Here is a 23,035-nt window from a genome sequence, read left to right on the forward strand (position 1 = left end):
AATATATTAGCTACCATTCATTTTCATTTAAGAGTAAATGATGATTAAAATGAATAATGGATAATACATTGACAATGTGAAAAAACCCTTACATATAGGTGTATATATTTTCTGGCCTAATACTAATAAAGCGTGATGTATCATTATATATATGAAATAAAATAACAAATATGTCATCAATCCTACATTTTAAATTAGAAAAAAAATATATGATATGAATTTTATATATTGTTAATTTAATATTAACTATTCATATTTAATATAATTGATTTTTCCAAAAAATAATTCAAATGAATTATATATGATATAATGATTATATATAAATCTTGACACTGTTAGTACACTCTTAAATCAATCAACATGAAATTTTATATAGAATGAATGCTAGTAGTAAAATATAAAGTATAATATCTATGCATTAACATTGTAATGAGTAATAATTTATACACAGTTGATGCATCATTCATCATTCATTTATATTACTTTTATTTAAAAGTCAATGATGATAAAATATGAATAGTGGATGATACAATAACATTGTAAATATCTCTTACACTGTTATTGTATATATCTTCATTTTCCCCTAAAATATATGTACATTAATAAATAAATATAATGTATATTTGATGTGAGTGTAAAAATATCATTAATCATTCATTTGCATAATTTAAATTAAGAGTCAATAATAATTAAATATAAATGTACAAAAACTTCTACTCTGTCAGTAAATACATTTTTGTTAATTTTCATTCCACTTTTTTTATAACTTGAAAATGTGGTATTATATAGTTTTATACATTTTTAGTCTATCATTCATCATTTATTTTTATGATAGATAATTTATTCATTGTATATAAGTTTGTATTATAACATTTATAACTATAAACTATGAGAATAATGTATCTTCTCATATCAGGAAATAACTTATCTCCTCTAACGAGTAAAAATGTGACATGTGTGCTATTTTATTTATTTTTATAAATATTTTTATAGAAAATGATAAAACATGACAAATGTCATGATTTCACTCTCTCCGTACCATTCATTCCCATAAACTATTTGTGCACATTATCTTATCTAGGAGAAACATTATGAATATTATGACAACCCAACTTTTGGCTTGATTAAGTTGTGGATGATGATAATATGGTAATATTCCATTGACAAGTGTCATTTCTACGGCCTTATACTACCATTTCAAATCATCTTCTTCTTCTTCTTCTCACTACCCTCCTTTTTTCCACCCTCTATCTCTTTCCTTCAATTTTCTCTTTCTCTCCCTCCATTTTTCTATATCCCAACCAAACATTACATTTCTCCATACACACACATACCCTTCATAAAGTTCTTCACAAAAGTGTTACTTTTTCTTTCTACTTGTTTTCACTTATCTTAGTATCTTATAAACTTTCTCTGCTATTATGGCCATGGCAGAGTTGAACTTGAAACCCACAAAAACTCATCTTCAATCATCACAACACTCATTTTTATCAAGAACTCTACTCAGACATGGCCACTGTGCTTTTTATCCACTTCATAGAACAACTCAACATGCAAGGATTTCTTGTTCAGTTGCACCAAAGTAAGCAACTTTACACTTTTGTTAACACAAAAAACTCATATTTAGTTTATTGGGTATGAAGTTAAATTTTATTCCTTCACTTCTCAGTCAAGTGCAGGTTCCAGCTGTGCAAACCCAAGATCCTAAGACAAAGCCTGATTGCTATGGAGTTTTTTGCCTGACCTATGATTTGAAGGCTGTAAGTATATTCTTCATCTACTTCTTCTATATTTCATCCATACATATATATGTGTGTGTGTGTGTGTTGTTTCTGTTTGTAACTCTGACTAAGTTCCTTCCTCAGTAACAATTGCATTTTGGCTTTTAATCTAAAGTTTGTTTGGTACTTTGGAGCAGAACTTTGTTATAACTAATGCTGTTTGCTAGTATACATAAATTCCTTTGTATAATGTATTTAAGGTGCATTTGGGTAAACATCTTAGTCACAGGTTTATTAAATGTTTTTATAGTTGTGAAACTAGTTAAAAAGAACTTATTTTGAAAAGCTTTTCTGATATGCTTATTGCCATAAGCTAAAAAGAGCTTATAGGAAGGTCTATAAACTATTTTCACAAGTTGTACTCGTTAAGCTGCATTAATGGCATTGGGTTGGTAAACTTATATCTCCAACTACACTTGTCTAAATTCCTCCTCTTCTTTTACAGTTTGATATATTCAGATGTCTGACTTGTTGTTTAGACACAAAACGCCGATAAACTATTACATGGTATCTACAATATTGCGAACAAAAATGTGTTTCTCAGTGCTGTCAAAATGCAGTGTTTAACTAATGCTTTCCTTTATTAGTATTTCATGCTAACGCTTCTGGCATGTATTTATGAATATCATGATTCATGAGACTGTAGTTGTGACTTAGTGAAATTGTTTTGCAACAAGTAATGCTAATGCACAGATTTGCTCAATTTGGCACATTTATGTGTAAATCTATGCTTGCAGTCAGCTTTCTCTTTGAAAGAATCATATCAAGTGATCATGTAATGTAATAATGAATAATCTACTAAACTTATGTACCGTGCGAATATTTTCATTTATTGAGTATCACCGTCTAGAACAACACAATTTGTTTAATTTAAAAATCAATTTCTACTTTTTCCAACAACAAAAAAGTTAAGAGTTTTCTTGTTCCTATATAACTTTTATGAATGTGAATATGAATCTATCTTCCTTTTTCTACATAACAAATCTGTGGCATTCTTTTAAGTTTACCACTGTTCTACTTAAGGTAGCTTAGCGTTATAGCATAACCAATTAGTCTGTGTTAATGCCTTTGATAGCATGGGTTGACAGGACTGTAGCAGCAATGCTTCATTGCCATACTTTATACTCAATTGAATCTTGTATTTAATTTCAGAAGAGAAAGATACATAACGCGAATAATCAACTGAAATTTAGGAGATTAGTGTAATATCGATATACATTTTTTATCCGAAATTTGAGAGAGGGTAGAGGACAAACCCTTGTGTAAACTAATCTAATGGCTCTTTGATATACAGCTAAGTTTGTTAATTTAAGCGATATATATTTTTGGCTAATGTATTTGCAGGAAGAAGAGACAAGATCATGGAAGAAATTAATTAACATTGCAGTCTCAGGTGCTGCTGGAATGATATCCAATCATCTACTTTTCAAGGTGCATATATCTTGGTTTCGAACTAGAGCTGTGTCAGCCATCACATTGAAACTTCAAATTTATTCAATGCAGTAAATTGTTGAACATGCAATTCTTACTTTGGATTTGAATTCACTTCTAGAATAATTGAGACCCGCCACCAAAGATTTACTGGAAGCACCACTTTCTTGTATCTTTGTTGTTACTAGCAATAGAAACTTATTTGAGCATAACAGCTAAATTGAAGATTTGGTGTGTGTTCACTTTTCTTTTCTAGCAATTACCTCCGTTGTGTCAATGGAACATTTTATTTTGCATGTATTTTGATATTTCTTTTTATGAGAGAACTGCTATCTTTAGTAGTCATACGATTTAGTTTCAGTAATCTGAGTTAATTTATCATGTCAGCTTGCATCTGGTGAGGTTTTCGGTCCAAATCAACCTATTGCGCTGAAATTATTGGGATCAGAAAGATCAATTCAAGCTCTTGAAGGTAAGTTTCCTGCATCTTCCACCTAAGATATGTAAAATGTGAATTTTGTTAGTTCAACATCTGCTGTGCAGGATGTAAATTAAAACAAAACTAAGCAAAATGGCGAATCATGAGTGTAACTAGTATGTGGGCAACAAAGTAATTATGAAAATAGATAATTAAAGACGAAGAATTGGACATCATTAGGAGAATGAGCAAAAATAACTTGAACAATTAACAAGCGATATTTCAACATATACTTATGTTTCAATATATAAAACACCACCACTCCAGTCCTTACCGCAGATTTGATGAACAGTGGTTTAAGGGGTTTGTGGGCCTCTTTCATACCCTTCTGTTTTCCTGTCGTTATAACCTCGGCACAACCATGGCACTTCTCGTTCTTGCTCCAACCAACCCTTGCCATAAATCTTTAACAGATTCCACTACTGAGAGTGATGAAAAGTTCAAACCTATAATAGAAATTTGAGTAATAACTATTATGTGAATACTAGTTGCAAGGTTAAAATAGGTTCATATTTATGTTAACAATTTTATTTATGTATACTTTTAAATGAAACAAGATACTCCTTAATGTTGACTGATGTAATATATCACTGATCATGCTTTTCAATCTTAATGTCCTAATTCAACGTACAGGCGTTGCAATGGAATTGGAAGACTCTTTGTTTCCTTTGTTGAGGGAGGTGAGTATTAGTATTGATCCTTATGAGGTGTTCCAAGATGCAGAATGGGCTTTGTTAATAGGTGCAAAGCCTCGAGGTCCCGGAGTGGAGCGTGCAGCCTTATTAGACATTAATGGCCAGATCTTTGCAGAACAGGTAAAATGGTATTCAAATCTAACTATTTATTTCCTTCTGCTAAAAATATGGTTAACTATGCTTACATCATACTTTATCATGTGTTTGACAGGGAAAAGCACTAAATGCTGTGGCTTCTCGCAATGTCAAAGTTATAGTTGTTGGAAACCCTTGTAACACAAAGTAAGCTTGCCATTTTAAGTGTAAACATGTATATGATACTTCCTGTATGTGCTAATGCACATGTGTTTCATGCAGCGCATTGATATGCCTAAAAAATGCTCCTAACATTCCTGCAAGAAATTTTCATGCTTTAACTCGCTTAGATGAGAATAGAGCTAAATGTCAGGTAAACAAAGTTTAAAAAATTTTAACATTTTCTAAATTACTATGCAGCAGAAAATTAGCAACTATAACCTTTTCTTGTCAATTAAATTTGCAGCTGGCGCTCAAGGCAGGTGTCTTCTATGATAAAGTGTCGAATGTGACAATTTGGGGCAACCACTCAACTACTCAGGTCATTGAAGAATATAAGTAGAATAATGTGCTTGAACTGAATTTCTCAAGTTCTATTTTATGATAAGGTCTTAACTTGTTAACAGGTCCCTGACTTCTTAAATGCCAGAATTGATGGTTTGCCTGTCAAAGATGTGATTAAGGATCATAAGTGGTTAGAGGAAGAGTTCACCGAAACGGTTCAAAAGGTAAAAAATGTAGTTAGCAACTTGCAGCTATAGTTAAATATGTGGAATGAAAAATACTTAGTTTCCTTGTTCCAAAAGGTAACAAGTACTATTTGTTTGATTGGCAGAGAGGTGGTGTGCTTATTAAAAAATGGGGTAGATCATCAGCTGCATCGACTTCTGTGTCAATCGTTGATGCCATACGATCTTTAGTCACTCCTACTCCTGAGGGTGATTGGTTTTCTACTGGTGTAAGTTGATATTTTTTAAACAGCCTGTTTTTTCTTACAACTTTAAACACAACATCCCTTCCCTTTACCTGTAAAGTACAATGTCTTCTAATTTTTTATTTTCTTTCTAGTTTCTTCTTTCTTCATTAATTGCAATTTCAATACCAGGTATATACCAATGGAAATCCTTATGGAATAGCTGAGGATATTGTTTTCAGTATGCCTTGTCGATCAAAAGTAAGTGTCTCTGTTGTGTTCTTCATTCTACTTAATTTCTGAAACTGTTTTCGTCCTCCTATGACAATTTTCTGTCCATTAGGGAGATGGTGATTATGAACTTGTTAAGGATGTTATATTTGATGACTACCTCCGACAGCGAATAGCCAAGGTAAATGTCAAACTTCATTACTCTATACAATAAAACAACTTCACATTTGAAGAGAAAAAATGTCTTTCTTTTGTATGGGAATTTTATCTTTAGCCACTATCTTAGTTTTGAAAAATGAAAACACATCTTACAAATAGACATGTATTTATATACAACAACAATAATCAAAGTCTTTTCTTACTTAGTGGGATCGGCTATATAGAGTGAAACTTTTCTACTGATTTTATCTGAAATTTTTTACTTCCTCTTCCTTTGGTTATGGGACTATATCTATATAAACTCTCCGAAATTGTATTATGATCTTATATTTTCTCGTATGTTCACTCATTCAATAAAATATCCTCTTTCTGCCACACTTATACCTTTGTTGGCACTAATTTGCCCATCATTTACTGACATAAAGCATCACTGCTCTTTTGGCTTTTCAGTATAAAAAAATTAACTTGATATATTGCATATGAACTTTTCAAGTTGAAATCCCACCTTCAAGTTGTTATAATTTGAACTCTTCAATGTCAATAACCGTATAACTACTTTTCATGCATATTATATACATGCAATAATGATTACTAAACTTGCACGACATGCTAGCTCCTCTATACTATGGAATGGATGTTCCCGGTTCCAACAGGATTGTCTCCTATGGAGAATACCTGTGGCTAGACCAAAAACTTGCAGTGTCTAGTGCCCCACTTACACACAATATTACTGTTAAAGAACCTTACAAAGCAGTTTAACTATTATCATACTCATGTATTCCTGAACCTTGAGCACATGCACTTTTCATCATTTCTGAGTTCCACTTATTATTTTTGCAGACAGAAGCCGAGTTATTGGCCGAGAAAAAATGTGTAGCTCACCTAACAGGCGAGGTAAAACATCTTATAATAATACCCTTTGTTCCATCCTTCAGATGATGTTAGTAACCTTCACTGTCATCTAAACATACTTGTTCTATCATATCAGGGAATAGCTGTTTGTGATCTACCTGGTGATACAATGCTCCCAGGGGAAGTGTAACAAGTCAACCTACCAAGTGCTGAATCAAATATTGAAAATAAGGTCACACTCAATAATGTAGAACAATTGTAATGGAATAAGCATGCAAAATATTTAAGACTACACTGGTTAAGAAAGTAACAAAGAAATAAGTTTTTATTGGGAACATGCACACTACACTTTTACTTTTTAATGTGTTGGATGCTACACTTCCCAATAAAAAGTTATTTTCTCAAGGTCACTCCTTAATATTCTCCAAATTTTAGTTAGCAATTGCAAAGCATTAAAAACCATTCATTTGTTTTAAGAAAAAGCCCCTCAATATTGTGAGTAGGCTATTGTAAAAGTGATGTTGTTTCTTATGTTATGTTGTACTATACAATCTTAAGTACCAACACAGTGTATCTTTGCTGTAGTGAACTCAGTAAAATGCATTATATTACTTAGAAAGATTCGACTTTCACTTTTGAAATTGAAACTTTTGTTTTATGCATTAAGCATAAAATGTCTTTTAATTGGTATGTGCACTTTCTGTTGAATTCTAACCCACATACAAATTTGATCAATGGTTATACTAGTGTTATCTAGTAATTTCCCAACTGGTTTCAAAGAGTATGTTGTACTTGTATAGAAGTCTTGGTAAGTAAATTACGGGTGTTTACTTTAAATTTCGGTATTTGTTGAATAGTCCCTGGTAGTAAAGAGTAAAACTTCCACATGAAAGCACACTCAAAGTGATGTATTTAGACACAACTATAGCTAGCATAATGAGTTGGCTCCTGCCCGCCTGATAAATGGGCGGACTTAGGCTCTTCAAATCTTGCCATAATAGAACATGTCGAGCTTCGAGTTGGCCTGCTCATGGCATGTAAACTGTTTGTCCGAATCAGAAAAGGGGCTCATTATTGGCTTAGACAGGTGATTTTTTACTTGAAGCTAATCAGGTAAACCGAATTGTTTCGGCTTGAAGCTAACCAGGTAAACCGAATTGTCAACTCTAGACAACCAATATGACATTAACAACACTTATTCCACCTACTCTTATTCCACACCGCCACCACCATCCAAACATTGCGGTGGTTTGTCATTGCCCATGGTGGTGTGTTGTACCAAACCATCGACTTACAGATAACCCTATCAACAACCACCATTTCAATGCGCCACTAACCTTTTGGTTATTAGTCTCACAACACCCAGCCATTGTTTTCCAACCATCAAAGCCTCCAACATAAACATCAACATATTTATTTGTGCCCCCTACCTACCCTCTTCACTGTGGATGTTGCTTTCTCTTAATGCACGATTTGTTAGCATTTGAGCTTCAACTTAAGGGTATTCCAACCACCAAATTTTCCTTCAAACAACCACATTTATCTTTTCCTTAAACAAAAAAATGAGTTACTGTCCATAACAGGAAATCAAATTAAACAGTAAATAAAAAAATGAAATTAGAAACATGAGTGTTGTTAAGAAAAATGAACGTGTGGTTTAAAGAGTGGTTTATGGAACAGAAGAAAAAGTAAACAGGTTCATAACTTGATATTCAAATTCATGTGAGATAAAACCATGACATTTCATAGAAGTAGAGAGGTACTCACTAAAAGAGCTTTCTTGACAAATGAGAGAAAAGGCAAAGATGAAAGGGAGAGGAAAAGAAAAAGCATATAATGAATACTAAAGTTTTGTTGGACCAAGGACACCTGTGGGAAACAGAGACCAATTTCTTGGACTGGCCAGTGCTGTTTGTGCTTTTCAAACTACTTTAATGTCTTTTTTCGCATTTGAGTCATATAACCGGTTAGATTAACAAACGATTCCATTTTTCACTATCTACAAACGTACATCAACTAACTTCGGATTTCACTAAGTAAAAATCCCGTGCACTGAGATACCCTTTTCATAAGATGTCTTTTTATGGCATTCCTACAATGGGATCACAAAGAGAGATGGGGGATTCCAACAAATTATAGGAAAATGGAATAGTGTGAGCAAGATTAACTAAGTGGTCAGCACGAGCATGAGTAAGAATCACAATAAATCCAAGCAAATGTGAAAAATCGAGGGAGAAAATGGTGAATCGAAGAAGGACCCTCCACTAGTCAAAATACAAACCTTAGTCCAGCTAAATTACAAGTTTGCTAACTGAATTACTTCTGTCCACTAGAATGTCATAAAAAAAAGTCCCCAAAGCTCAGCCATAAGTGGACTAAAAGGGCTAATTTTACAAACAAATCTTTGCAAGAAAGTGCCACGATCTTTGCGAAGTAGCTCACCTTTGTACATACCCAAACCCAAACTCGAAAACAACGGGATTAAAAATAAAGATAGTAAGATACCATCCCGAACCCATCGAGTTTCGGGTAACCTGAACATGAAAATTTTTGAAAATAATAAATGTATTAAGGAAAATATGACATCATTTTTGTTTCATTTTTCTCTAACATTTTTATTTTCTCTTGTAATATTTCATCTATTTTATATTTAATGAGTCAATAGTATGTAAAGTAAAATTAGAAATAAAAAACAATGGGCATATGATAGAACTTTCAATTTTAAATTGAATTCCATTACTTCGGGGTAGGGTCTTTGCTATACCAAATCCGAACCCGAAAATTAAACCCGGGTAAAACCTGAACCTAATCACATGGGGTTTTCTTCGTTAAATTCGGGTTGGGTTCGAGCGAGTACCCACGAGTTCGGTTTTCATTATCATCCCTAGCTACAAGATTAACATGTCCATCCATATTCAGTTTCATATAAACCCAATGGTGGAAATTTCTAGCAGAAGTTGCTAGAAATTTGTGTAAGAATCCTTGTGTTTCTTACCATGAATAGCCGAAACACCAAGATGATTAGCAAAATCACCAGTAATAGGTATACCAAAGCATAAACGAATGTTATTGATCAACCTTCTTTAGAGAAAAGCGTTGTAGATTTATCATAATGAATTTCTTTTCCCCGAAAAGAGACAACATGTCTCCAAATTTTGAAGAATAACCTGGAACTAAGAAATGGAAGCCTCCCTTTAAAGAATGAGATCATCAACAAAGATGAAGCTTAGGGCACCTCTCCCTACAAAAATAGGCTCCCCAAAACCCTTTCAAATAGCATCCCCAGTATAGTGGCTAAGGGGGAAAAGTTGAGGTTATAAATGATCTCCCCATGAGGAAACCCTCGCTAAGGGAAAAAAGGGGATCCAATGGATCTCAATTTTAATAAATACTCATAAAGATCATCTTATCATATCATAGGATTTGGGCAAATCAATTTTAATGCCCATGAATTGCTTTGTACCAGTCATGTTACCTATTGAGAGGATCACTTCTTGAAAATAATAGCATATTGGTACTATACCTCCAGAATAAAGCAACATTGGGTAGAAACAATTACATTTTGAAGAATGTTGCAAACTTGATTAGTTATGAGCCTTATGACCTTAATGGCAACTATGTATAACTTACATATCAGCAATTCAGTATGACTAAGTAATCCTAAAGAAACCTAGAGTCATAGGATCCCAGTCATTCAATAAAATACCATCAATATCAAATGGCAATTAACCAACTGCAGCAGTTCGTCATAGCCAACTGTATAATTATCATTTACCAGCAGCAGAAGTGAAACTTCCAAACTTGCAGACCAGTGAAAGAATCAGAAGCGGAAAGAGCATCATCATGAAGAAAACCCATTCATGGGACAGCACAAATGCAGTCTTCCTAGAGAGCAAACCCAAAACAGGTATCAATGTAACAGAGTAAATGTCAGACTGAGAAAACTCGGTAGATATCATGGCCTTCACCCGTCCATTCTTATCCATCACATTGCCTGTAGAAGTAATGTCTGTGATGCTGATCATGCCTGCAGTGACATGAGCTGAACTGGAAGACTGAGCTGCGAGCCCAAGAGCAATGTGCTTAGGCGGAAACTCTGAAGCAAATGCAGGAGGAGCAGGTATGCTAGCCAACAGTTTATTGGCCTGCTTCACAACTGGATTTGTAATTCCTGTAAAAAAGAGAATGGAAGAATTTCCCCACATTAGTTCAAGAAGGGATAGATTACCAGTTTACAAACTTTTTTACTGATCCAAAGGAGCACTCGTCAAACAACTTCTTGAAGAAATTAGGATGCAGAGGGAACGTGAATCTAACCTGATAGAGGTTGTGGATTCTGCTTTGAAGAAGCTTCATTGCTGGAAAGTGCTTCAAAATCATGTTTGCTAGACATGGGAATACCATTGTTAACTCCCTCCGCATTCTGTCAAATGCCCAAAAAGTTAAATAGACAGATAAAACAGCAAGGCAGAGATGGCCATAAAATTTACAGTAAGCCCTAACCTGCTGAATAAGTGGCTTCTGGTCAGGAATGGAGTTTTCACTCTCCGCAGATAGAGGAGAATCAAAAGATAAATACTTGGATATATCATCATCCGAGTAAGAAAGATACTCATCTATCATAACAGTGCCAGAAGGATCTGCCTCAGTGGGATTGACCCCACATGGATTTGCAAGATCTTTGGTTTCCAGGAATGATCCAGTATCATCAATTAGAGGATAATCAGCCCCATTAAAGTATATATCTAGATCATCAAAAGTAAAATCGAAATCGAAAGCATTCTCAATATTTCCCAGTTCACCACTGTTACCATCTTTTATAGAAGAGGCTTCCACAGTATATTGCTCAGCAGTATCAGAAAGCTGGCCGTTTTGAGGCTCAGAAAGTCCAATATTGCCTTCCAATGGCTTCTGATCTTTAACGGGATCTTGTGAATTCTCAGGATAGTTACTACACTCCCCATGATAAAAGTTTGATGGAGGACCAGCATTTTCAATTGCCACAACCATATCAACCTTCTGGTAATTAAAGGCGTTTTTTAAAATTAGAAGTTGAGAGGAAACAAAACAGAAAAACAAAAATGAGCCATATATGGCCACTGAACATGTGAACACAGTTAAGGAATAAATCACATAAGACTACATCCATGATAAAGATTAGAACATAAATGGAACATACCAATGATTACATAAACATTCATCCAATTACACCACCAAAAACAAATTTTCACAGCCAGCACACAGGAAAGTTTAATTAGTTCATAAAAACAAATATGCAATTTCTATTATTCGGGATAGAACAAACCTTCTCAAAGTCGTTAGTTTCAAGAAAAGGGTCAATAGCAAGCACTTCATGTGACACCTTATCACCAGCACTGGGTACAGGAGCCACCTCATCATCTTCCCATTCTTCCTCAATCAAAGGAGCACCATACTTCTCCCCATTCTTCGGACCAGCACCGCTCTTCTCGAAAATCCTGCACAGCACAAGACCATCCTTCTCCCCCCAAAACAAAATAAAACTCATATCCAATCAGAATCATAAAAACCATCCCATTATAAAAAAATTAAAGGCTTGAATATGTTTTTAATCCATGTAAACTACGATCACTTTGTTAATAGACCCTTTAAGTAGGATGATTTTGTTTATAGCCCTAGGAAAACAGTTGTTGAGTCCCAAAATCAAGTTTATTTTGATTCTTGTCTGTGCTGTTATCTGAAGTTCATTAAGTAATGACATGGCCGACACATAGATAACATGTGACACAACACAAGGATGACACATCAGCACTTAATCAAAACAAACTATGATGGGGAATCAACAGTAAATTTATTTTATAAAAACTATACAAAGTATCCCACTTTACACAAATTAAAAACATATTTAAGTCATAAATAAAGAAAAAACCACCATTTCAGTCCTGAATTTGTAAGCACCTGTCATATTAGTCTTTAATTCTAGGGAATCACCCCCTGAAATTGTAATTACTATTCATATGAGTGTATGATTATTGGGACTCGATTTATGGATCATAATTTCAAAAAATATAAGTGGTGCTTAAAATTGCTGAAAACGTCCTAAAACAAGCAATGGTTACTTACAAATTGAACTGAAATAATAGTTAAGTCTCAAGTAAATAAACACATAATCCAACATATATGAATAAATTGAATACCAGCAGAATTCCAGCTTGAGCCAATTGCTCATCAACAAGTTTATACTCATGCATCACCCAATTGGTACGATCGCCATGAGGCGCACGACCAGCATGGTAAACAAGAGTCTTCTTCATTCCAACGACGCGGATTCCTTGCTTGATCGGACGATCCTTTCCCGTTGTTTTCCAGTAACCTTTCTCAGTGATCCGCTTTGTCCTAGAGCCATTCCCATACTTCTTGTCCAGTGCACTGTAGAAGTACCATTCCAAATCCCTCGTTTTCAGCTTCGACATGTCTATTAAAAACAAACACACACATGAATTAAGAATGAGATAAAACCTAGAGAGAAATTAAGAAGGTGCAGAAAAGGAGATACTAACGAGGAAGGTCCCATGGTTCTTTCTTGTAGACATCAACTTCAGCGATGGGATCAAATCGGAAGTGTTTACCGGTGAGCTTGCGCTTAAGGTAGAATCGGACGAGTTCTTCGTCGGTAGGGTGGAATCGGAATCCGGGGAAGAATGAAGTTTGGGAATTGTCAGACATGGTGGAAATTGGATGAAATTGATTGATTGAGAGAGAGAGGGAAATTGGGGGTTAGGGTTTTTGAAAGGGAGAGTTTGGGAGGTAAAGAATGAAGAAAGGGGAGAGATTTGAGAATAGAAGAAAAGTGCGTCAGAGAGAGAGAGTATAAATGGGAAGGAAGGTGGGTGGGAAGGTCGACGTGGATTTTTGAATACTCACATGTTAGACACGGTCACGTGAAGGGAGGATATCATCATCTCCCAATTTATTATCAGTGTTACTGAATTAAAAAGAAAATTCTAAAATTATATACTAATATTTTTATACTAATGAATCTAATTAATCTATGACATGGAAATATATTCATTTTGATTCCAATTGAAAAGTTCACTAAAATATATAATTACAAGAAAATAGATAATAATTTTATATCATGTAAACCACTATATTTTCATAGAAATAATTAATAAGATATGAATAATTTTTTTAACTTATGAAACTAGGTGGATCATATCCCTAGTTTATCCTCGGTGTAGAACAATTTTATCCGAGTCAGGAATATTCATATGTATGTGAGGTTAACTCTCCAAGCGGATATTTTTCATCTACAAGACTCTAACCCGAGATCTTCCTTAAGGGAAATCAAACATGTATACTTGAATCAACACCTTTATTACTTAATAAAATTAAGATAATATTAAATAAAAATAATAAATACTGAAATTAATCATTAATAGTATTTTGAACCTTTTGGTAAGATAAATGAAAATCATATAAAGTAAACATTTAATTACTTTTGGTTTAATGGCATTTCACTCCTACAATTTTTAATTACTTTTTAATTACAAGTTAGTTCGTTTGTTCATTTGTATAATAGATTATGGGTTATAGTCTTTTATATATACCTTCCAACATTATATCTTCCATTTTTATACATTGCATATTTTAATACTAATAATTGATTGTTCATTTATTTATTTGATTGTTTATAGAAATTAGATCTCACATTAGAGGGGATTGAATCTCTCCTCATATTTGAATTATTCCACTCTCTCCATTATCGTTTCATATCTCCATCTTCTTCTCTTCCCCATTTCATTTTATATTTATCTCTTATTCTCTCCATATTTACAATTCAATGTTCCAATCATCGAATTTACTTTGTTATCATCACACAAAAATGTGCACTCATTTTTGTTAAACCTAATCTGATTACTTATGTATCTCACTATTCAATTTTCATCAGATCTATTCTTATATGAATTGAAATGGGTGATGAAAAGACTAAACTAAACATCCTATATTTATGATAATTGTCAAAAGAAGAACTTATTTTTGTCAAATGAAATTTGAATTTCAAGAGTCATTTTTTTCCTTATGTTATACAAAAATATGTCTTCTAGAATTAATAAAAAAAGATAAAATGATTTGAAATATAAGGAATATAATAATAAAAACCAGAATAAGAAGATGTGGGAAGTTACCTGGAGTTATGTGCCAAAATAGAAGAAACAATAATGATAATAATTAAGATTAAGATAAATATTAAAATTTGATTAGAAGATTCTCTTACGTTTTTCATCTATTTTTTATTTAGCTACAATTATGCATAAATGATTTTCACTCTTTACTACTTTACCTATTATTTCTTATTCTTAAAGGAATGAGAAAAAAAGAATCCCTAAAAAATGGGGTGTGGAAGTTTAAAGGTGGATAACCTAACAATGTTGGGTGTGAGAGTTTGTAGTGAATTGCAACGAATTGATTCATGTATTAATTATATAATAAAAAAGGTCATATCACGTCATTTATTGCCACATGTCAATGTCCCATTGATTTTTTTCCTCCAAAATGTTTACACCTTCTTCATGTGTATATTCTTACACTATATATTTTATTTCCTTATTATAATAATATAATAGTATTAAATCCATTATTAAATTTTTTAATAATTTCAAAACAAAAAATATGTCATTGGTACATTATCTATGATGGCTACACTATATATTTCATTTCATTACTATAATAATATTAAATTTATTATTGCATTTCTTAATAATTTTAAAACAAAAAACATGTATTACTCTAAGAATTAGAGTACTTTACATCTCACCAAAGCTTTGTGATATTTTTTTACTGAATTTTAATATCATAGTTCAGATTCTTTGAATTTTAATTTTTCCCTATTATAATTGAAAAAATCAAATTCGAAATTGAAGTTTTTGAAATTGAAAAAATTATTTCATTTTCTACAACTTTTAAAATATTTATTTTCAAAAAAATCACATAGTATCACGTTTTGGTTTTTTATTTTCATTAGAAAATTCAAATTCGAAATCGTCATTTATTTTTCTTATGTGTTTGAAGAGACAAAGACACAAGTAACACATGTTTTCTTAACAATCCAAATACACGATTAACATGTGTGTTTTAACTATACAAATACACAGATAACTTGTGTGTTCATATCAATGCAAATGTACGGTGACATGTATGTTTTTAACTATGCAAATGCACATATTACATGTGTGTTTTCAACAATATGAATGCACAAATAACATATGTGTTTTTAACTATACAAATGCTTGAATAACATATGTGTTCTTAACCATAGGAATGCATGTAATGTATTCTTAATCATGCAGCAAAAAAATATTGTCTCATACTAATGCACGAGTAACTTGTTAGTTGGTATTGAAATCTAGTATTAAGATTGCTTAATAGACATGTAATCTTTCTTTTTTTTTTGTAAGAATTAATTGAATGTATCACCCTTTAAGTTTAGACTTTTTTTTATATTTTATTCCTCCAAGAAGAGTCTCTCACGATTTGAACCAGTAACCATAGAGATTTTCTATCAGCCGCTACCACTAAGCTAGATTAGTGTCTAAATGAAATTTGTGAGTATGGGTCTCTAATATCATGTGTTTGAGTCATGAGAGACTCCCTCAATGAAGAATAAAACATTGTAGAAGATATTTATGCTTAAAAGGTAGCATGCTCAGCTAAATCATGAGCCAAGTGAGACTGCATGTGTATTTCATGAATTATTGAAAAACAATTAACATTTAAAAAATGAAGATCTACATCTATTGTGGGTGGAGGCTGAGACCTGAGACAAGAAACATACATTATTTAAAATTAATTATATTTCAAAGAGATTGACCATAGACGTTATATACTTATTATGATGATTGATTGAGAGATATTGAAAGGATCAAAGAGATTTGCACTCTGTTTTCATTGGTTTGGAGAAGACGTATGATAAAATGTCTATAGATGTGGTATGTAAAATCCTAAAGAAGAAATAAATTTGAATTCCCTACACTCGAGTAATCAAAGATATGTATGATAGGCTAAGACTGGCGTGAGAACACAAGACTCTGGAGATTTTCCTATTTCTATGAACTACGAAAAAAATCAACATTGAACTTCTACTTGTTTACTCTGGTCTTAGATGTGATTGTTGAACATATCCAATTACCAATGCCACGATGCATGCTTTTTGTGAATCATATTGTCCTAATTGAGGAATCTGAAAAGGAATTAGATGGGAAGCTAGAAATGTGGAGATAAGTTCTATAAGCACATTTCTTTTGTATAATTCGAAATAAGACGAAAAATATAAAATGTAGGTTTAGGAATATGCATATAAATCCTACTTTAGAGATAAAAATTGGAGTTTATATTTCTTTTGAAATTCTTTTTTTAATTGTATAAAACTTTGATTTGTTAACATATTTAAATTCTTTCCTCCAAATTTTTTTTGTTAACATATTTAAATTCTTACCTCCAATTTTTTTTTTGTGAATTAATATTTAAATTAAAATTCTTGCTTATTTTTTTATCTTTTTCATTCTTTATTATTCAATAGTAATATTTAAGCTAAAATATGTTAATTTATCCATTTTTATAAACACATCAATTTCTCTTTTATTTATTCCCAAATAGAAAGTGGAAAATGTGAAATAGTTTAATTTTAATACCCTTTTATGTTGTCAAAACAACCACTTTCTTTTTAGTTAGTGTTATACATCTCTTATTTATATAAGATAATTTATAATTTTAAATGTAGTATATAAATCAAGTTTAGGGTCATATATTATCTATACCAAACACGACCCTAAGCTTAGTATTTATAATCGAGGAACCCAAACTCAATTAAAACGAATTTTCCTATTAAATTTAGGTTGGGTTTGTGCAGATACTCGTCAGTTGAGTAGGTAGAAGAGCATGTCGTTCATATCTTCAGTCATCTTCACCGATTTTTATATTAAAAAAAATCATGGATCAATCATTCATATGATACTAATCTTACTAGTTGAACACCTCATTTTGAACACTTGAACTAATATGGTTAAACCTACTTTTCAAACAATGCTTTGAATTACTTCTTCACAAAATAAATAAATAGATAAAACCAACTAAAGATCATGTGATCAAACAATCTTTTAATCTTGAATTGATATCTTACACCTAACACCTAAACAAGGAATATGAGGTCCTGTGCATCAAAGTGTGGGTAATAAGCATTTTTCTACGTAAAGATCATGTATCAACTCAATTATACTTAGTAATATACATATGAATATTCATATTCATATGAATATATTATATATATATATATATATATCTGATTTTCTAAAACCCACCAAGGCTTTTGTTAAGGCTTGAGATTGGGTTGATATTCAATCAAAAGGTCAAAGCAAAAACATGACCATTTTCACAACACAGAACAATTGAAAATTGGAACTCTTCAAAGCTACACAATGACAAGTTTAAATACAATTGAGAAGTCAACCCAAGGAAAAGAACTACAATTCTACTCTTAAAAATACCACATGATTCAGGAGATACAGAAGCATTACTTATCTTAACTGATACAAAGAGAACAACAATATTAGCTCATGCGCATTGCCGAATTTCCTAAGGATTTCAGACCATCTTCTTCAATTCCTCATTTTCTTTGTTCAGATGATCGATGCGAGACTGGAGAATGTTAACCATAGCTTGAGAACTCATCATCTCAAACCTCATAGCCTCCTTTTCAACAGAAAGCTTTTGCATCTCACTCTGCAAGTGTTTGATGAATTTTACCGAGCTAGGAGGCACGGTTAACTCGAGATTATCAGCATTAAAATCTGGCGATTGAACTTCCTTCGATTCAAGAGATTCCATCAGAGAAAACTCCACCAGTGCAGACAGAAAATGTTTTTTTGGCGCAGTGTTGGTTGTCGTGGGGTTGGTGAAGGCAGTTTCCGTTGGGAGTGTTGTTGCAGCAGTGGTTATTGTCGACGAGCACGGATCCTGGCTGGTTCGGATTGAATCTCCAGAAGCATTCAAATGGTTGTTCAAGTTATACCGCCTTCTTTTGTATATTTGAGAGAAAGCCTTGTGATTATCTGGTTGGGGTGAAGGATACTCGTCTGGCATAAGCTTAGAGTCCTCTTTTTCTGGTGATGAGAACTCGGCCATACTCTCCCTCTTGCAGACAGCCAGAAGATTTTGAGTCTCTATAGGAAGTTTGTTGACATCAAATGGAGCCTTGGTAACAGACTGAGTATCCTGAAAGAATAAAACAGAACGAAAATTTTAGAAGGCAAAGGATTGACATGTGAAGCAAACTTTGAAACCAGCAACTGGCGCATAAAAGTATGGTTATCAAATACGGATTCAAATCATAAATCAAAACAACCATTTTCGAAACATGAATTGTAAAATACATGAACAATGATTAAAAATAACATAAATTATGTTTTCATACAAAGAAACAATAGATTTTAGCATTTTTAAAGTCAAATAACTCATTACATATCGAATAAACTGAAATATAAACTTCAAAACAAATCAACATTTAAGTCATAATAAATCACAAAGGCAGAAGCATTTTTTACTGAACCAAGTCGCACAACCTGACCCATTTTGTGCTGTAATCGCTCACCAATAAACAAAAACCCACAGAAAAATTGTGATTTCACCATGGCAGCTATGATGCACACAATTCTGGTGCAAGTTTAGTTGAACACTAGATCTGAATTGCCAGCCTCATGAATCGTGAAAAATTGCAATCTGACACACATTTCAGATGATTCTGGTAACCATAAAAGAAACAACAACTCAACATCAACAAAATTCAAATCATCAATCATTATCACTACACCATCTTCAATCCAAGATACGGTAGATGCAACCAATCTCATATAGAAACAAACACATAAAACATAAATTATAAAAAATCTTAACAAATCATAGCAGAAAAGAGAGTTACCCTAGTGTAAGACTGTAGAGGCTAGAAACAAACTAATTGACAGACAGAGATGAAAAACCCTACTGACCTGTACAGAGAATGGGTGAAAAAAAGGGACCTAAGGGAGAGAACAGAAGCAACGCGGTAGTAGTTTCACTTTCAAAACAAAGATTGACAACTCAATGATAAAACAATACATTAGTAACGAACTACAACTTGATAATCATGGATGATAAAGATTTCTTTTAAAATACAGCATATATCTTGCAATAAACTTAAGAATCTACCACCCCAATTTATTCATTCTTATCTTTCAATATATCGTTAACGTCGGAAGTCTTCATAAACAGGAAAAAGCACTGGTTAATACCCATTTGAAGAGTCAAGTTCCCATTCAGTGACTCAAAGTTGGCAGATAGAAAAACAATAATGTAGAATCAAATTCTTGTACTAATTACATAAACAACAGCACAAACAGTCCATACCAGCAATTCTGAAATACTTAACACAATGTCAACATAGAACAGCGACTACAAATTGAGTGAGATCAAACCAAAACAAAAAAGTTGAACACATCAGTATGCAAGTAAAGGTTTATGATAAGATGCTAGCAGAAGTCTTGTGAAAGCTCAAGAGAAAAAAGGAGCTCATGTTCCTTTTATTCGAGTAATCAAGCTATGAAGGATCAGAGATATGGTTATGAGTGTGTAAACATGTGCTGGGGTCACAAAGGATTCCCTTATAACTATATGATCATAACAAGGGTCAAATTGAGCCCTTATCTTTTTACTTTGGTTTCCGACATACTTATTGAGCACATGCAGGAGCTCATACCACAATGCTTGCTTTGTAAAAGTGATGTGGTTCTAGTGAGATAGTCAAGAGAAGGAATAAATTGTAAACTAGAGTTGTGCAAGAAGCTTTGGAATCACATGGTTCTAGTTAAGTAGAAATAAAAGAAAACATATTAAATGCAAGTTCAGCAAGACACACCCTAGCAATGAAGGTGAAAAATTGAGATCATACCATCACCCTGACGTGACAGAGAAATAGATAGCTTGTAAATCAAAGGATTTAACCTGGTTCGATGAAATGGAGAAATGCTAAAGGTGTTATTGTTACCAAAGGAGACACTCAAGGTTGGTGGAAATTTTTACCAGAAAGTCATGAGACGAACAATACTATACGGTATTGATTACTCAGCGACTCAGTGTTGCTGGTAAAATGCGAATATGAGCATAAGCCAAGTGTTAAGATGGGGGCATTGGGGAAGATGAGTACAAGAAAAGATAAGATTGGAAATGAATGTATGATAAAGAAAATATGGCATCTTGTGAGGAAAAAAATTATAGAATTTGGCCATATGAGAAGGCCAATAGAAGTAAGCCCATGGTTATTCTGTACTTTGAAACTTGAGTTATTATTTCCTCTCTAATTTGTATTGCAATTAATTTTCCGTCAATCGCCTTAGAGAAGCCTCAATATTCATGGCATAGGCACCACCCTTTACATTTCTACATAGAGACAGGGAAGAACTATAGCACCTGTAGCTGTTAAAATTGCCAAGAGCTTCCTTAATAACAGAAAACTTGATACCATGATTTTCAGGAAGAGCATCTCCCAATAATGAAAACATTATCCAAGGTTTGGGGAAGAGATACCCCTCTTCTTCTTGTGGCACTTTCCACATATCTTTATCCAAACCCATTGTTAAATCCTGTTTTCCTGTGCCTCGGAAATGTTATCATTTATCAGCTTGTTTGGAATAGATTTGAGTAAATGTGTCCAAGCATTTGAGGCACTTTTATCAAAAGGAAGTCATATTTTCCTTTGCGTAGACATTGAGTAGAAGTGAAATAAAGTTAAAACAAATGGACCCTTTACTATTGATTGAAGTCAGTAAGTGTCATAAGTTTCACATTTCCAATTATTTTTCATATAAATATTCAACATAGCATTGCATAGACCAAATGTAAATAATCAACAACTTATTTGTAGGTCCACACAAAAAACTTGGAGAGAACAAACCTGCTCAACATCTTTTCTCCCTTCAATACATAAAACACGGTCAACACACGGTTGTTGGGAAATGGGAATGGGTTCTGCGGACTTTGCCCTAGGAACTAGTCCTGGCTCATCATCCCACTCCTCTTCGACGAAAGGTGCATACCGTTGTCCATTTGGAGGTCCTATGTTATTCTTGTGAAATATTCTACACAAAACAAATGCATCCTTCTCCATCCAACAGAGAAATGCACAAAAATGATTAACCAACTATTGTGATATAATAACAACATCCATATTGCAGCACATAGTAACCTATTCTTTTTACATTTACAAAAGAATAAAGTTCAAACTCTTGCATCCAAGTGTTGTCAAACACAATTTGGGCTTGGAAACCAAATTATTTTATGGACATCAAAGTGAGGAGAGCCCTTAGTTGCTGAAGGAAACAGTAGAAAATGATACAGTTAAGCCTCATCTCACACTTCAATTTTTCAGAAACCTCACCTGAGTGGACCCATTTGCAGTCCTAGCCTTCTCCAGCTCTTCATCAACAAGTCTGTACTCATGCATGACCCAATTGGTCCTCTTCCCGTCCGGAGCACGACCACTATGAAACACCAAAGTTTTCTTCAAACCCACAGTCCTTTGTTCATGCATCACTGGACGGTCATTCCCAGTGGCTTTCCAGTACCCTTTGTTTGTGGCTCTATTCATTCTACCACCATTTCCATATTTCTTGTCCAATGCACTAAAGAAATACCATTCCTGGTCCCTTGTCTTCAACCTTGACTTATCTAAACAATCATTCAACGTGGAAAAAACTAAATAAGATGAAATTAACAAAGACTGAAATATCTTGAAACCCACTTCAATGAAATGAAAATTCATTTCCACAAAACCCCAATAAGGTGATAAAAACAAACAAAACCCAGAAACAAAATATCAAAATTTTCAATTCTTGGCATAAAAAAACAAAAAAAATTGTGAATTTGTGACCTGCAAGGTCCCAAGGCTCGCTGTGGTAAATGTCCACCTCCGATATGGCATCAAATCGGAAGCTTTTCCCACCAACCTTACGCTTTAGATAATAAATAACAAGCTCTTCATCAGTGGGGTGAAACCTGAACCCAGGAGCAAGAGAAGTAGGAGAAGGCGTGGATGAAGCTGCACCTGCAACTATGAGTGATGTTGACCCGGATGCAGCTGATGACAGCCGCGGCGCCACCACTGAGAGTGGAAGTGGTGGTGGAGAGGTGTAAGTGGCAGTGGACGGGGTTGTTGGTGGTGGTGGGAGGAGATGGGTTTCGTGGCCCATGGTGACGGGTGGAAGGAAAAAGGGGTGATAGTGGATTAGGGCTTCAGTTATGAAACTGCCTAAGCAAGAAGGAAAAAAAGATGGGTCCTTGATTGAGGTTCAAGCAACAAAAGAAGGGTACCTTCAATGACAAGAAATTATACTCCTATGGATTTTTTTTTTCTTAT

General features: G+C 33.5%; 3 protein-coding genes across 6 annotated transcripts; 1 reads left to right on the forward strand and 2 right to left on the reverse strand.

The window, feature by feature from the left end:
- On the forward strand, window positions 1,240-7,245 carry LOC109346097 (malate dehydrogenase [NADP], chloroplastic). Its single transcript, XM_019585474.1, has 14 exons — window positions 1,240-1,582; window positions 1,670-1,760; window positions 3,126-3,212; window positions 3,600-3,684; window positions 4,324-4,505; window positions 4,597-4,667; window positions 4,743-4,833; window positions 4,927-5,001; window positions 5,087-5,188; window positions 5,296-5,418; window positions 5,566-5,634; window positions 5,717-5,785; window positions 6,604-6,657; window positions 6,752-7,245. The coding sequence occupies exons 1-14, from the start codon at window positions 1,422-1,424 to the stop codon at window positions 6,803-6,805; spliced, it is 1,314 nt and encodes a 437-aa protein (XP_019441019.1). The 5' UTR covers window positions 1,240-1,421; the 3' UTR covers window positions 6,806-7,245.
- Window positions 10,107-13,412, reverse strand: LOC109346093 (NAC domain-containing protein 53-like). 4 transcript variants are annotated; one of them, XM_019585472.1, is made up of 7 exons: window positions 13,155-13,412; window positions 12,792-13,069; window positions 11,921-12,112; window positions 11,373-11,634; window positions 11,119-11,339; window positions 10,933-11,038; window positions 10,107-10,789 (listed from the first exon to the last, which is right to left on the reverse strand). In XM_019585472.1, exons 1-7 carry the CDS (start codon window positions 13,318-13,320, stop codon window positions 10,383-10,385), a joined length of 1,632 nt encoding a protein of 543 aa, XP_019441017.1. In that variant the 5' UTR covers window positions 13,321-13,412; the 3' UTR covers window positions 10,107-10,382. The 4 variants fall into 4 exon arrangements, with proteins under 4 accessions (XP_019441017.1, XP_019441016.1, XP_019441015.1 ...); XM_019585471.1 differs by having other exon boundaries at window positions 11,119-11,631; XM_019585470.1 differs by having other exon boundaries at window positions 10,107-10,786; window positions 11,119-11,634.
- Window positions 18,000-23,032, reverse strand: LOC109346095 (NAC domain-containing protein 13-like). Its single transcript, XM_019585473.1, has 4 exons — window positions 22,550-23,032; window positions 22,058-22,347; window positions 21,575-21,778; window positions 18,000-18,864 (listed from the first exon to the last, which is right to left on the reverse strand). The coding sequence occupies exons 1-4, from the start codon at window positions 22,866-22,868 to the stop codon at window positions 18,235-18,237; spliced, it is 1,443 nt and encodes a 480-aa protein (XP_019441018.1). The 5' UTR covers window positions 22,869-23,032; the 3' UTR covers window positions 18,000-18,234.

This window comes from Lupinus angustifolius, chromosome LG04, assembly GCF_001865875.1.
Source record: "Lupinus angustifolius cultivar Tanjil chromosome LG04, LupAngTanjil_v1.0, whole genome shotgun sequence".
NCBI classification, from domain to species: domain Eukaryota; kingdom Viridiplantae; phylum Streptophyta; class Magnoliopsida; order Fabales; family Fabaceae; genus Lupinus; species Lupinus angustifolius.